Source organism: Dama dama, chromosome 18, assembly GCF_033118175.1.
Source record: "Dama dama isolate Ldn47 chromosome 18, ASM3311817v1, whole genome shotgun sequence".
Lineage (NCBI taxonomy): Eukaryota > Metazoa > Chordata > Mammalia > Artiodactyla > Cervidae > Dama > Dama dama.
This window is the reverse complement of record NC_083698.1, coordinates 87425599-87440362: the sequence shown is the minus strand read 5'-3', so window position 1 is coordinate 87440362 and position 14764 is coordinate 87425599. Positions and strand designations below refer to the sequence as shown.

At 50.8% G+C, this 14764-nt stretch overlaps 2 protein-coding genes across 2 annotated transcripts; both read right to left on the bottom strand.

Annotated features, from left to right (window-relative positions):
* Positions 1 to 1232: 1232 nt before the first annotated feature.
* Positions 1233 to 6656, bottom strand: FSCN3 (fascin actin-bundling protein 3). The gene is made up of 6 exons (XM_061166404.1): positions 6513 to 6656; positions 4795 to 5491; positions 4344 to 4462; positions 2587 to 2746; positions 1774 to 1944; positions 1233 to 1438 (listed from the first exon to the last, which is right to left on the bottom strand). The coding sequence occupies exons 1-6, from the start codon at positions 6654 to 6656 to the stop codon at positions 1233 to 1235; spliced, it is 1497 nt and encodes a 498-aa protein (XP_061022387.1).
* A 2239-nt stretch (positions 6657 to 8895) lies between these two features.
* On the bottom strand, positions 8896 to 11855 carry ARF5 (ADP ribosylation factor 5). Its single transcript, XM_061165730.1, has 6 exons — positions 11689 to 11855; positions 11078 to 11158; positions 10639 to 10748; positions 10102 to 10173; positions 9485 to 9610; positions 8896 to 9381 (listed from the first exon to the last, which is right to left on the bottom strand). The coding sequence occupies exons 1-6, from the start codon at positions 11753 to 11755 to the stop codon at positions 9295 to 9297; spliced, it is 543 nt and encodes a 180-aa protein (XP_061021713.1). The 5' UTR covers positions 11756 to 11855; the 3' UTR covers positions 8896 to 9294.
* Between the last annotated feature and the right edge of the window lie 2909 nt (positions 11856 to 14764).

Genomic DNA, 14764 nt, shown 5'->3' with positions numbered 1-14764 from the left:
ACCAACCTAGACAGCACATTAAAAAGCAGAGACATTACTTTGCCAACAAAGGTCTGACTGGTCAAGGCTATGGTTTTTCCAGTGGTCATGTATGGATGTGAGAGTTGGACTATAAAGAAAGCTGAGCACCAAAGAATGGATGCTTTTGAACTGTGGTGTTAGAGAAGACTCTTGAGAGGCCCTTGGACTACAAGGAGATCCAACCAGTCCATCCTAAAGGAGATCAGTCCTGGGTGTCAACTGGAAGGACTGATGTTGAAGCTGAAACCCCAATACTTTGACCACCTGATGCGAAGAGCTGACTCATTTGAAAAGACCCTGATGCTGGGAGGGATTGGGGGCAGTAGGAGAAGGGGATGACAGAGGATGAAATTGTTGGATGGCAGCACCGACTCAATGGACATGAGTTTGGGTAAACTCCGGGAGTTGGTGATGCACAGGGAGGCCTGGCATGCTGCGGTCCATGGGGTTGCAAAGAGTGGGACATGACTGAGTGACTGAAATGAACTGAACTGAACTGAACTGAAGCACTCAAGAGGCTCTGCCAAGGAAATACTGGAGTTTTCAGGGTTTGGTGAAGGGAATACAAGGAAGGAAGCAGAGTTGGCGCTGGATCTTGAGCCTGAGTGTTTGAGAGGATGGTGGTGCCCTCCATGGCCATGGGGAGGGCAGGAAGGGTCACCTTTGTAGGGGAGGGTGAGGAGGCTCATTTGGAGTAGACGGCAGGATGAAGTCAAGTCAACCAGCAATCAGAAAGTTGGAAAGAGATGAGGTTAGACTTCAGGAGAAGGATCAGGCTGCAGATAAATCTGGGTGCCATTAGTACCCCCCAAGGATCTGAGGTATAGGGGTAGAAAGTACCTAGGATGGAAAGGATACCTCTTAAAGTTACCAGTCTTCCCTACAGAGGGGGAAAATCTCTGTCTCTTAAGGAAGAGAGACAGATACACAAATACCCCCTCATCTTGTCCCCTGCAGTCTGACTTGCAAGCACAGAGTCAGTGTGATGTAATAGTGAGAAACCTAGATCTGACTCCTCCTCTCTCCAGCAAGTCTAGGTCTAGAAGCCCCATGAGAAAAGGCCTGGATTTGGATAAAGGTCTGGAGTGGATCCAGCCATGGGACAGATGCCAGCCTGGGGTGCATATTGGTCTTGCTCTCACATGCCTCTGCACCCTCCTCCCTTCTGCTGCTCCTCATCAGCTCCTGCTCCCAGACCCCTGGGTCCTTACCTAAAATTCCCAAATACACTCTTTGGTAATGTCTTCGCTGTCTGCCAACAGGGTACCACTTCGGTCGGATCGCATGTAGAAGCCATTGGGTGCCAGCACCGTGAGCAAGTTGCTGCCCTGAAGCTCGATACAGAAGTTGAGGGCGAACTTTCCCCACGGCCGAAAGGTGCCGAAGGATGTTATTGACCAGAAGGATCCACCCTGTGCTGGGGAGGGAAGAGCTCAGATTGGTGGGCCATTCTGGAGTTGGGGGGGTCTCTCTCAGTACAACCTCCGAAGGGGCTCCCAGGAGGCCCATCAACCCCTCCCAGACTGCCCTACCCTGCCTGTCTTGGTGGGTCCCTCTCTGGGAATATAGGAGGCCACTGTTCTGTTCTGTTCTGTCAGCCCACTCCAGGAGCCTTGAAGTGTAAGAGCGAACAGAAACTCTGTTTTTTTCTCCTATGAAAAGTGGGCCCTGAATGGCAGTTCCTGAAGTCTTAGTTGAGGTTAAGGCTGGGCTAGATCGTGAAGCCAGGGGTGAGGAAGTGGATCTACTCACCTTGGAAGTGGTAGATGCCCTGGCGGCAGGGCAGCAGGTGAATGCAGTCTGGCTGATCCATATTGCACTGCAGGAGGTCGTGTTCTGATGAGGTACCCACATACCCATACCGACCCCGCAAGGCGAGGAAGGGGCGGTTGGCTAATCGAATCCCAAATTCCTCATTTGGGCCTGATAGAAACAAGAAGAAGTTATTTGGATGGGCTGTCTCTAGATGCTTTCCCAGGTGGAAGCAGGGAGACGGGACCTGATGGCAAAAGGATATCATCAATATCCTGATATTTAGTGAACAGTTATTATGTGCCAGGTCTCATGCTAGGTTCTCGTGAAATGTTTATGAAAGCACTCATTCTAGCATGGAGGCTAAGAAATTTTAATATTCTTCCTTCCTTTGAGATGAGTGAATCTATTTAATCTTCATGATAAACCTCTGAGGCAGACAGGTTGGCTATCACCTCCACTGATGATAGAGACAATGAAACTGAACCTCAGATAAGGGGGTTCCCCAAGTGATGATGAAAAGTCAGTGACTCAGCAGGTTGTTGTTTTTGTCCAGTTGCTAAGTGGTATCCGACTCTGCGACCCCGTGGACTGCAGCACACCAGGTTCCCCGGTCCTTCACTGTCTCTCGGAGTTTGCTCAAATTCATGTCCACTGAGTTGGTGATGCAGCAGGTAATACAGACCCGAATCTTCTGCCCCCAGCCGTGGTGGTCTTTCTACCATAACTGTAACTTTCTACCATAGCTTCTACCAAGCTCCCTCTGAAAGCGACTCTGCCTTGGAATAACCTGGCAGGGGCTACTTCGCTTACCTGGAATGGTAGCACTGGACATCAACAGGCCATTGGCTGCGATGCACAGGAAGCGTCCATTGGGAGACTGCAGGAGGATCCTGCCACAGTTCCAGTGTATGCGAAAGAAGGTTTCACATTCCATTGGGTGCCCATCAGCCATCACTGCCCTATGGCGCCTCTGAGGAGAATGTTGGGAACAGAGAAGGGAAGCAAGGACTCAAAGTGTCAGCTTTTTTCTTGTTATTTTTATTCTTAGAGTCTCCTTCCCATATTCCACCCTCTAGCTCTTTTTTTTTTTTTTTTTTTTTTTTAATTCTCTCAGGGTATGCTTATGCCTTCAGATGCTTTTTTGGAAAACATGTTGTGAGCTCATCTCTCCCACTTCTCCAGTCTGTGCTGTGTCCCATATGGAGAGAAATGAACTTTGGCCTAGGCTCCAAAATCATTTCAAAGTGGAGCATAGACATAAAAGTGAAAGTCAACCTATAAAACATCTAGAAGAAAACACAGAACTTCTTTGCAACTTTGAGGTAGGCAATGATTTCTTACCTCAAAAAAGAAAAAAAAAAGTACTAACCACTTATAAAATGGAGAAACTGGACTTCATCAAAATTAAAAATTTGGTGCTCGAAACACACTATTAATCATATGAAAAGATCGGTCATAGACTGTGAGAAAATGTTTACAATGTATAAATCTGACAAAGGACTTTAGTTTGGAACACACCAAAACTCTGACAACTCAATAAAAAGACAAACAACATAATAACAAACAGGCAAAAGAGTTGATCAGACACCTCACAGAGAAGATCTACAAATGACCAATAGGCTCATGAAAAGATGCTCAAATTTATTAATATAAGGGAAATCCAAATTAAAGCCACAATAAAATAGGCATTACACAATTAATTTTAGAGTGGCTAAAATTAAGAAGACAGATAAGACCTAGTGTTGGTGAGATGGAGCAATTAGAACTCTCATACATTACTAGTGAGAACATAAAGCAGTACAGTGACTTTGGAAAATTGCTTGAAATTTTCTTAAGACATTAAATACACATTTATCATATGACCCAATAATTCTACTCCTACCTATTTGCCTAAAGCACAGGCCCACAAAAAGGCTTGTACATGAATGTCCATAGTAACTTTGTTTACAATGGCCCAAACTGGAAACAATTCAAGTATTCATCAATAAGTGAGGGTATAAGCAAATTATGTTTGTGTTTGTGAGTAGTGTTATGGAATACAATCCATCAATAAAAAGGAACAAACTACTGATACATGTGACATCATGGACGAATTTCAAAAACATTATCCTGAATGAAAGAAGCATATATACTGTAATACTGTATGATTCCATTTATATGAAATTCAAGAGAAAGCATATCTAATCTGTAGTTACAGAATGCATATTGGTGGTACAGAAGAGGGCCAGAGGGGAATTTCTGTGATGACAGAAATATTTTCTAACTTGTGACACGGTTGCAGCATGATTGTATACATTTGTCAAAATTTATTGAATCCTACACTTAAAATGTGAGCTTTTTATTATGTGTAAGTCATGCCTCAATAAAGTGTTTTTAAATTTTCTTTTTTTAAAAGAGACCTGATTGGATGAAAGTGTGCCCACTGGATGAAAATGAGAGTTTATTGATAAGGGCCTCCACACTTCATCTCATCATCAGATCATCTTCCCTGAAGAAGGAGAAAGCGAGTTTAGGGAGGGAGATTTCAGGGCTTAAGGGTTCTCTTGTCCAGAAAGTCAAAGTCTCACCTGGGCTAGGTAGCAGCCATTGGCTGAACGAAGCTGCAAGGTGGGGGTCTCGTTGTCACATTCAAACTGGAACAATGACATTGGGCTTACGTGCTCAGAGGCAGCACACACCTCCACATCTATAGAGGAAGATGTCAGAAGAAGCCTGAGTCTGGCCTCAGTCTCAGTCTCAGCTCCTCCTCCACACTGAATGACTGGCATTCCCTCTGCTTTCCCTCCTCAGCCTTTCTCATCTTGGCCCGTAGTAGCCTGGAGAAGACCCAGGCCACTTCTCTCGTAAGTCTGTGACCCTACTTTAAAGCCCATCTCCATGGCATCAGAGATCCTCTGGGGACCTCAGGATCTTCCTTAATCACCAGGTTAAAAAATCCTCTCTGATCCCAAACACATTTTCCTCTTTTAAGAAACCAGCCCTCCCGCCCCCTGTGGCTGCGTTAGACCCAGCACTTGCCATAGACGACGGAGAGGAACCTCCGAGCCTTGGACATGAGGCTGACCCACGTCGGGCAGCGCTGTAGGATGAACCACTCCTCGCCTCCATGTGGACTGGAGCCCAGACTCAGGAGCAGGCGTGTGCCCTGTGGATACAGCATGCCTCCCTCCCCATCGCTCAGCGCCACGAGCCCTCCAGGACGCACTTGCATGTGAAAAGCTGTCTGTGTGGAGGGTTGGGAGACCAGCCGGTCTAAGTGGGACAAGAAGGTGTGTGCAGAGGTCTCCAGGTGGTAGCATCCATCTTGGAAGTGCAACAGGAAGCCGCATTCCTCCAGACAGGGAATTGGTGCATCGACCCAGACTCGGCCCATGGTAGGGTCAGCCCGGGCATAGCAGTGGTTGAGGGGGCTGAAGAGGATCACGTGGACGTGCAGGGCTGGCCGGGGGGTCCACATGTGGTAAGCTGAGAGGACCCTGGAGGTACAGAAAACATCCTCGCCATCGGATTCCAGGTAGCGGCCGCTGATGATGCACTGGAGGGTCCACTGACCGTTGCGGTGGAAACGGATGAGGAAGCACCCATGATGGCTTGTCCTTGGCCGCCCGTAGCACAGAGAACCGTCTGCCTCACACAGAAGGTAGAGACCCTGCAAGCTTCTTAGTCGTACCACAGCCTGTGTGTCATGCTGATTGCTCACTAGGATCTCCCAGGTCTGGAGGCAACGAGAGGAAGAGGGAAATTAGTCCTACAAAGAGGCTAGCCCTCTATCCATCATCCCTGGCATCGCTCCAGGACCTTCACTGAGATCAACCACCTTCCCTCCACATAGGCCTCCTAACTGTCCTCTCTTCTACTCTCTCATCCAGTGGTAATCAAAAGATCTCAGGGCACTTCCACCACTGGCGCCAAAGGGCTTCTCAAGATCCCAAGGGACACTGTAGGTACCCACTTCCTCCAGGTAATGGAAGGTAAAACTCCCTCTCTCTTTCTTGATCACTTCCTTAAATACCTAATTTTCCAATAAAAGCTTTGGGTTAAGTCTTTCTTCTGTCTTTTCTCACTATTTCCCCTGGACAGCACAATCAGCCAACACATCCATCCACCAGAACCACTTCTTCAACACAGCAGGAGAAAAGCAAGACCTTTGACAGGCAGGCCACGGGTTCCGGGGATGAGGATGGAAGCACAGACAGTCAAGATGCAATTGTCTGTTTCAGCTGTGATCAGCTTTGTTATAAGCAAGAGGAACTTGTTACTGCCTCTCTCTCTAGCACCATCCCAGAGGTGCCTACAGCCCTCTTTAAAATGAGGCCCAACTCTCCAGTGGCTTCTAGAGTACCCCATTCTCAAATTACAACCAAGATGCAGAACTTGCAGTAACTCCACTGGTGCAACCTCCCCGGACGCCTACAATCCTGCCTTCTAGCTTGGGCTCTCCTCCTCTCCTTTTGGTGATAACACAACTCTTCTGTGCTGGGATAGAGGATGGGGAGCAGCCAGAGCAAGACAGGGTAGCAAAGCCAGGACTGAGGCTTCACCACGTGGGACAGGCTTAGAGACAGGGAGATGGAGCAATGGAGGCCTGTGAGCAAAAGCTAGGCTTGCCCTCACAATGGCAGAGGCTAGAAAAGTGATTAGATTGAAAATATATCCACGTGTGCACACACACAGACACACACACCCACAGCTTGGCTACCAGGAAAAAGGGTTCCAGTGCAGGTTTGCTCTGTTACCTGTCTCCGGCCCAAGCCCTTTGCCGTAGCCGTGACTGTATTCTTATATGGTTCATAAGTGAGGTAGGATCCTGCCCAGCTGATGAGCCCAACCCTTAGGTCCTCAGCCCTGGGTTGTCTTGGCGTCCACTCCACCTCCTCCATGGGGCCAGCCCCACAGGTGATGACTCAGTCGGGCCCAGCCTTCCCCCCAGTGGTGAGGTTCCACAGGCCATAGGGCCTGGAATCAGGCCCTTAGTACCCACCGGAAGATGTTCCCAGAGTGAACTTCTCAGGCAGAGGCTGGCCCAGGGCCCAGCGCCTCTGTGACCCGGGAGCATTGTGACTGTGGGGGCTGCCCCTTGTCCCACCATAGAGGGGAAAGGGCACTGACCCAGCAGCATCAATCCAGAGGAAGTGGGTCCAGAGCCTCTGGCACTCACCTCCCTGCATTCCTCCAGGCATCAAGGTAGCTCAGTCCGGGAATCAGAACTCAGCCTGGGCCAACGACCACATGTGATTTCAGGCAAGTCTCTCCCTTCTTCACTTGTGTGCCTCATTTTAATCACAGGATAGAAATCAACCTCTTTCCTTTCTAGGAAGTGGATTCTGCCTGGCTCCCTTGGGGCTCAAGTGTGTTTAGAATTCAAGATATCCAAGAAGAATCTATTAACTTTTATGGCTCTTGGGTGGATGAGGCCGAATGGTCTCAGGAGATACTTTTCAGCGAGTGTAAGGAAACCCTAGATACTCATCAAGGGTCAGATTACTCATGCTCATCAGAAAGGGCTGGCTTGGGGGCAGAGTAAGGAGAATGGCCCAGGTTGGGATGGGCACAGGGCACCCTCCTCAGTCCCCAAGGGCACTGCTGCTGGCAGCCAGCCAGGTCGCCCCTAAAGATACCAGCCCTTCCCTCACCAGTGTCCGCTGGCCAGGAGCCTCCAGAACCCACTGCCTCTAAAGCTCCTGCAGAAAACCAGTCCAGCACCTGGAGAAACCGACAACATGAAATAAGAAGGGAGAAAGGTCAAAAGAAACAGTGGTGGTGATGGTGGGTCTGTTGAGCTTTGCTGGCATGCAAAGGGAAAAAGGCAGAGTGAACCACACTTGGAGAATGCTCCACACACTTGGTCCTGTACACGTATCTTCCTGTTCCCTGTAGGTGGAATCTCCCTAGGTAGAAAGAGCTGCAGTGGTGCACAGTAGGGGACTATAATCTCCGTGCCCTGTGTGCATGCTAAGTCACTTTAGTCCTGACTGACTCTTTGAGACCCTATAGACTATAGCCCACCAGGCTCCTCTGTCCATGGGGATTCTCCAGGCAAGTATACTGGAGTGGGTTGCTAAGCCCTCCTCTAGGGGATCTTCCTGTCCCAGGGATGGAATCCATGTCTCTTACATCTCCTGCCCTGGCGGGTGGGTTCTTTACCACTAGTGCCACCTGGGGAGCCCTCCCCAGACCCTGCCTGCACTTAGTCACTCAGTCCTGTCCTACTGTTTGCGACCCATGGACTGTAGCCTGCCAGGCTCCTCTGTTCATGGGGGTCCTCCAGGCAAGAGTACTGGAGTGGGTTACCATGCCCTCCTCCAGGGGATCTTCCCAACCCAGGGATCGAATCCAGGCCTCCCATATTGCAGGTGGATTCTTTACCATCTGAGCCACCAAGGAAGCCCTACCAAGGTTTTATAAAATAAGGCCAACAGACTGTGAGTGACAGAATCACCAGGCTAGTTTTAGAGATGCAGATTCTTGGGTCTCAGACCAGTCCTAAAGAATCATTTTCAGAAGTGTGCCTCAGGGCCCTTATTCTTAATATTCTCCCTGCTTCAAGTTTCAATGTGCATAGTCATCATTAAGCACTGCTCTAAGCAGCTGGGAGGTGGATGGCAAATGGGAGTCAGGTGGTTTACCAACCCATGAAGATAGAGCCTGTTACCAGCAGCAAAGGCCCCATGGAATTGGGGAAGGAATGGAATTTCCTCCACTGGAGGCCCTAAATACTTCTAGTCTTGAGAGTAAAAGGAGGGAGAAGCTGAGGTATAAGGTCGAGTGTGTGTGCTTGGGTAAGGGGCTGGCTTGGCAGCCTTAGCTGCTTTGTCATGGCTGTCGTTTAGTCTCTCAGTCATGTCTGACTCTCGAGACCCCATGGCCTGCAGCCCGCCAGACTCCTCTGTCCACGGGATTTCACAGGCAAGAAAACTGGAGTGGGTTGCCATGTCCTCCCTCCAGGGGATCATCCCGACCCAGGGACTGAACCTGTGTCTCCTGCATTGGCAGGTGGATTCTTTACCGCTGAGCCACCGGGGAAGCCCTAGCAACTTTGAACCCTGCCCCCACCACGACCATATTATCTTTGCAGCCAGTAACCCAGCCCCCCATTTGTAGGCTACAAACAACACAGAGTACAAACCACAGCAAATTTATTACTCAATATCCAGTGCCACATCATAGCACCACCCGGAGCCCTCACCTCCCCTCCCCACCTGGCCCAAAGGGTACAACTGAAATGGAAGAAAAAAAACTAAACCCAGATCCCTGCTCCTCCTCTGGAAGAAGGGGCCTTGGCCCTGGAAACCCCTTCCCACAGGTCCCAGCGGGCAGGAGATCAGATCCCTCCATGCCCAGAGAGCGGGGCTCCAGGCTCCCAAAAGAGAGAGAACATGCAGGCAGGAGCAGTGGCCTGTGTCTGCGGGGGAGGAGGAGCTGGGAGGGAAGGGCACTGCCTGAGGAGTCCGGGAGTCTGGTCCTCCCGGGATGATGCACGCGGGAGCTTCCGGGCAGCAGGGGCCGGCCCCTGGCTGGCTAGCGCTTTGACAGCTCATGGGACAGCCAGTCCAGCCCGTCGTACAAGCCTGTGCCTTGGGTGGCACAGGTGGCCTGGACGTACCACTGTGGGGAGGGGGAAAGAAAGAGGTCAGCGGCAGGGAAAACAAAGGAGATGCCTTTGTTTCCCGCCAGGCCTGGGGCTTCCTGGGGCCAGGCAGGCCCTCACCGTGCGGCTTCGCAAGTGCTGTAGCCCCAGCTTGTCGGTCAGCTCGCTCACGGGCATGGCGTTGGGCATGTCCTGCTTGTTGGCAAACACCAGCAGCACCGCATCCCGCAGTTCGTCCTCCTGCAGCTGGGGGAGGGGAAGGGGGTGGGTGGAACGCAGCTGTGCATGGGAGCCCCCATCCCCCTTCTACCTTCTAGCATATTTGTGGGAAAAACAGAATACTGTGTCATCTACTGAACACAAGACAGAGAGTTACCAACTGCTTAAGGCCATTTTGGCCTTTAGTCCACCAAGGGTCTTTTTCTAATTAGACTACTTGCCCTAGTCAAAATGACATTTCCAAATGGCAAAACAAGAACTTAAGAGGATGTTTCCCTCCACCTGGTATAACTCCCCCTCCCCACATAATTTCTCAGACTCAGCTGTGAAGACAGGAGAGAAAATTCAGGGGAAAAATCAGTCTTATACTTTCTACCTGACCCTGATTCAAAACAGGGGGAGTTACTTCTAGTGACTGTGCCCACAAAGAGAAAGGTACGTTCGCCGCCCGTGAGGCACTTTCTGACTCTCACACCGGGGCACAGAGACTTCTCTTCCCCGGGGCTCTGGGTGCTCACCATCTTCTGGAGTTCGTCAGCAGATTCCTGGACGCGCTCTCGGTCATTACTATCCACCACGAAGATGAGGCCCTGGGTGCAAAGGAAGACAGGAAGGAGGAGCTAACTCCGGAGTCTGGGACACACACATCCTCCTCTGGATCCTTTGCTCTTCTGCCCGTCTTTAATTGTGTCGAAAGCCTGCTCATCTAGTAAACTTCCATAACGATCTGCAGACATTCTAGCACAAACTGGAGACACCCTGCAACGGATGCAGCCTCTGCCCTCAGGCAAGCGGTCTAGCAAAAAGATGTGCGAGGGAACAGGGAAAGACGTGATGAGCCCTAAATCAGGCAGCTTGGATTCAGAACTCTGCTTCTAGGGAGAAGCAGAAGGTGGCTGGCTAAGTCTCGAAGTATAAGGGCAATCTGAAGGATGAGGAGAGGCTCGCCTACAAATGAGGGTGAGAGGCTGTAAGGGTTTTTTTCCTGGCTCAGGGCCAACACCTCAGCCTCCTAACCCTAACACCTCTTCCCCTGGGGGTGGGATAGCCCCAACCTGAGTGTTCTGGAAGTAGTGCCGCCACAGAGGCCGAATCTTGTCCTGGCCTCCCACGTCCCAGACTGTGAAACAGATGTTCTTGTATTCCACTGTTTCCACATTGAAGCCTGCAGATAATGGTACAACATATGAGGCAAAAGTACTGAAAGGAAAGAACTCATTAACACTAAGTGGACTCAGGAGGGACACAAAACCAGAAGGCAACGATCGAGGCCCCAGGGAAAAGAACCCCAAGAGGCCCGACAGTCCACAGACCGGGCGGCGCTAGGTCACATCCATCCCGCGCATAGAAATACCCTGACCCACTTCTCAGGTAGCAGGATCCGATGTCAGAGTCAGTTCCCGGCAGATAAAGGCCTGGGGCAGAATACCGAGCAGATACTCGGAAGGGCCCCCGCCGCGCTCCCGATCCTCCCGACCTCGCCTCCGAACTCACCTATGGTGGGAATGGTGGTGACAATCTCCCCCAACTTCAGTTTGTAGAGGATTGTGGTCTTTCCAGCCGCATCCAAGCCAACTGCAACGGAAAGGGGCACAGGGATGGAGATGAGAGCGAGGGAGCCCCCTAGAGCCCAGGGAAGGGGAGAGGCCAAGACAGCCGATGCTGACGGGGGCGGAGAGCCCGGGCGCCTCCAGGTGCGCGCTGTTCTCTACCTTCGGGGCCTTGAGGGCTGTCGGGGTGGGGAGCGGCAACTCCTGCCCCCAGAGCGGGCTAGGGGCGACGGAGGACTGAGGGGCAAAGAGGTGCAAGAGAAAGGCCGAGCGCTCCTTTTAAAAGTCGTCTCCAAGGGCGGGGAATCCTCCCTTCTTACGAGCCGGGCTGGGGCGCAGGGAGCTTCACCCCACCCAGGCCCGCAGCTCCGGGTGTCAGGCCCCGGGGGCGGTGCTGCAGACCGCGATCCACCCGAGTAGTGCCCCCCGGGGGGTTAGGACATGGGTGACTCGGGGTCGGAGACACGGGTGAGCGGGGGCTGGAGGGACGCGGGGGCGGCAGGGCTGCGCAGGGGCCGGCGCTCGCGTCCGGGCCGCGAGCTTGGTCTGCCTCACCCATGAGGATCCGCATCTGCTTCTTCCCGAAGATCCGCGAAAAGAGCGCGGACACGGTGAGGCCCATGGCGGGGCCGGGGGAGGGGGCGCGGGCACCGACGCGGGGTGCGGGCTGGAACCGGCCGGCCGCTGGGGGATGGGGCGCAGCAGCAGCAGCAGCAAGAGGAGGAGGTGCCGCCGCCGCCTCCGCGCGTCCCGGCCCGCCCTACGTCACCTCGGGCCAGCCCCCGCTCTAGCCCCGCCCCCAAACATCAGCCCCGCCCCTCAGCCCCGCCTCCAGGCCCTGGCTCCGGAGGACCGAAGCTGAGCGAGTCTTCACCGCGTCTACGGCTAGCGCGCCAGTTTCAAAGATGGAAAGGGCCTGGGTCTCCCCAGGCTTCTAGCACGCCTGTCAGGTCCTTGGAGCTGAACCAGCAACCCGAGCGAAGCCGAGAAAAGCCTACGACGCTCCGTAATGGCCCTCCCCTCCCATCTTCAGTGGCCGGTCGCCGGGCTTTGGTTTTTTTGCGTCCAACGCACACTGGGCTCCGGTTTAGCTCTTGGTAACCTTAGCAGCCTCGACTGTGTGTATCACCCCCCGGGGGAGGGGGACGGAAATTCCGTGCAAATATCTTCCTCTTTCCTTTTGTCCTCTCAGCTCCCAGCGAGGGACTTGGAACGGAGCAGGTGGTTCAGTGACTGCAGACTCTCGAGCGGAGTACGCCACAGGTGGAGGAAGATGTGCTTCATGGTTCCTTAATACTCTAGTTTCAGAAATCCGCAATCAGCAGAACCACTGGAAGATCCCCAGTTTTGGGCAGCGTAGACCCTACTCCTGTATACTGTAGAACTCCGCCTTCTCCTAGAAGGCCCTGGCAATAACGCCTTTCAGGTCGCACCGGGCAGCCTCTCTGAAGCTCCTTCATCACTCTGCCACAGACCTGGGGACCACGATTTTTGATGCACAGCTATCCTGTGAGGAGGCTCTCACCAAAGAGCTTCACCAGTTGTTTCCCCACTGATTTTAGCATCAGAGGGGGTAATTGCAAGATAGGAATTAATTTAAATTTCTCTTATGACAGAGACTGGGTCAGTGCCGCACCCAATACATACAAAACAAATGCTGGCTTGGTTGAATGGACTGACTGGTTGCTCAGTGGCGCAAGGACAGACGGTTTGCCTGTTCTGGATTCTCAGCGGGCTTCTAGGATCAATTGCTTGTGGAGTGGACGCAGTGAGGTGAACTGGGAATCAGCGTTTTTTCCTTCCTTCCCTCATTAAATAAATATCTATTGAGTACCCATTAGATGCCATTGTTCCAGGCCTCATTTCAAATCCCAGTTCTGCTCCCCCCCTTTTTTTGAGGGCTTGATTTCAACAATACTCATAACCTATCATTTTCTCATCTTCAAAAGGAGACTGATATCTGTCCTAATTGTCTCATGAGGTTATGGTGAAGATTAAAATGATATTAAAATGATAATGTATCTGAATGTTTTGTATGATGCAGCTGGATGTTATCTGGGCTACCAAGAAACTGGGTTTCAAAAGACTTCTAGTGTCTGATCATCACTCTGTAAAGAGAACAGACTTTGGGCGTCAAGTATGAGTGAGTACATGACTCTTATTCCTCAGAGGCTTACATTCCTAAGAAGGCTTTTATAAGATCGAAGGGCACATTTAAAAGAGTTCTAATATAATAACACAATTAGTGGTGATCAAGTTATCTTTAGCTCTCTCAATTAGCCTTTTTTTCCTCCATCCTAACATCTTTATATTTTGAACTTTTAATTTTGTGTTGGGGTATAGCCGTTTAACAGTGTTGTAATAGTTTGAGGTGAACAATGAAGGGACTCAGCCATACATATACATGGAACCATTCTCCCCACAACCCCCCTCCCATCCAGGCTGTCACATAATGTTGAACAGAGTTCCATGTGCTATACAGTAGGTCCTTGTTGGTTATCCATTTTAAATACAGGGACTTCCCAGGTGGCTTACTAGTCAAGAATCTGCCTGCCAAGCAGGAGACTGGAGTTTGACTCCTGGGTCAGGAAGATCCTCTAGAGAAGGAGATAGCAACCCACTCCACTATTCTTGTCTGGGAAATCCCTTGAACAGAGGAAACGGGTGGGCTACAGTCCATCAGGTTGCAAAGACTCAGTGACTAAACAGCAGCAGCCGCCGTGTGTGCATGTCCATTCCAAACTCCCTAACTATCCCTTCCCCTCTGGGCAACTATAAGTTCGTTCTCTAAATCCGTGAGTCGTTTTCCATTTTGTAAGGAAGTTCATTTGTATCATTTCTTTTTAGATTCCACATATAAGGGATGCCATATGATATTTCTCCTTCTCTGACTTACTTCATTCAGTATGACACTCTCTGGGTCCATCCATGTTGCTGCATATGGCATTATTTCATTTTTTTAATTAGCCTCTTTACATCCCTGTTATCATTGCTCTATTTCACTACCATCTGATCCCCATGACTGAAAATGGTCTTCTGCAGTTTGGTATCTCCACCTTGTCATACAAGACTTGATGCCACTCTCGTGATGGAAATCCTTTAGTGTCTTATAACCAAAGGTAAAATCCAAATACCTTAATTTGGGTGCTCATCTATTGTGTCAGCAGTATCTGTTGCCACCTCCTTTGCATACCCTAAGCAACTGCCTTGAAATGATTCTCAATGCTTCCCAGGTGAGACAAACTCTCTGATGCTCCAGAGTCCTTGCAAGTTTTCCCTCTGCCTAGAATGTTGTTTCTACAACATTCTACAATCAGTACTTACCCTTCAAATTCCAACGCATTTCCCCTGACAGCCTGCGCTGTCTTCCTTAGACAGGGCTCCTTCCTCTTAACTTCAGTATCACTTTGAATATACTTGTGTTTGCAGGCTGCTGCTTCTCTAGATGTGGGCTCCTTCAGGGTAAGAACTTGTCCCTTCCTGGTGATCACCTGGCATACCACTTCGTACGTTGAGAGTCGGGCTGATCTACATGGGATTCTAAACCCAAGGCTGTGTGACCTTGGTGTATTACTTACCTTCTCTGTGCCTCATGTTGCACTATCTGTAAAATAGTGCTAATGATGCTCAG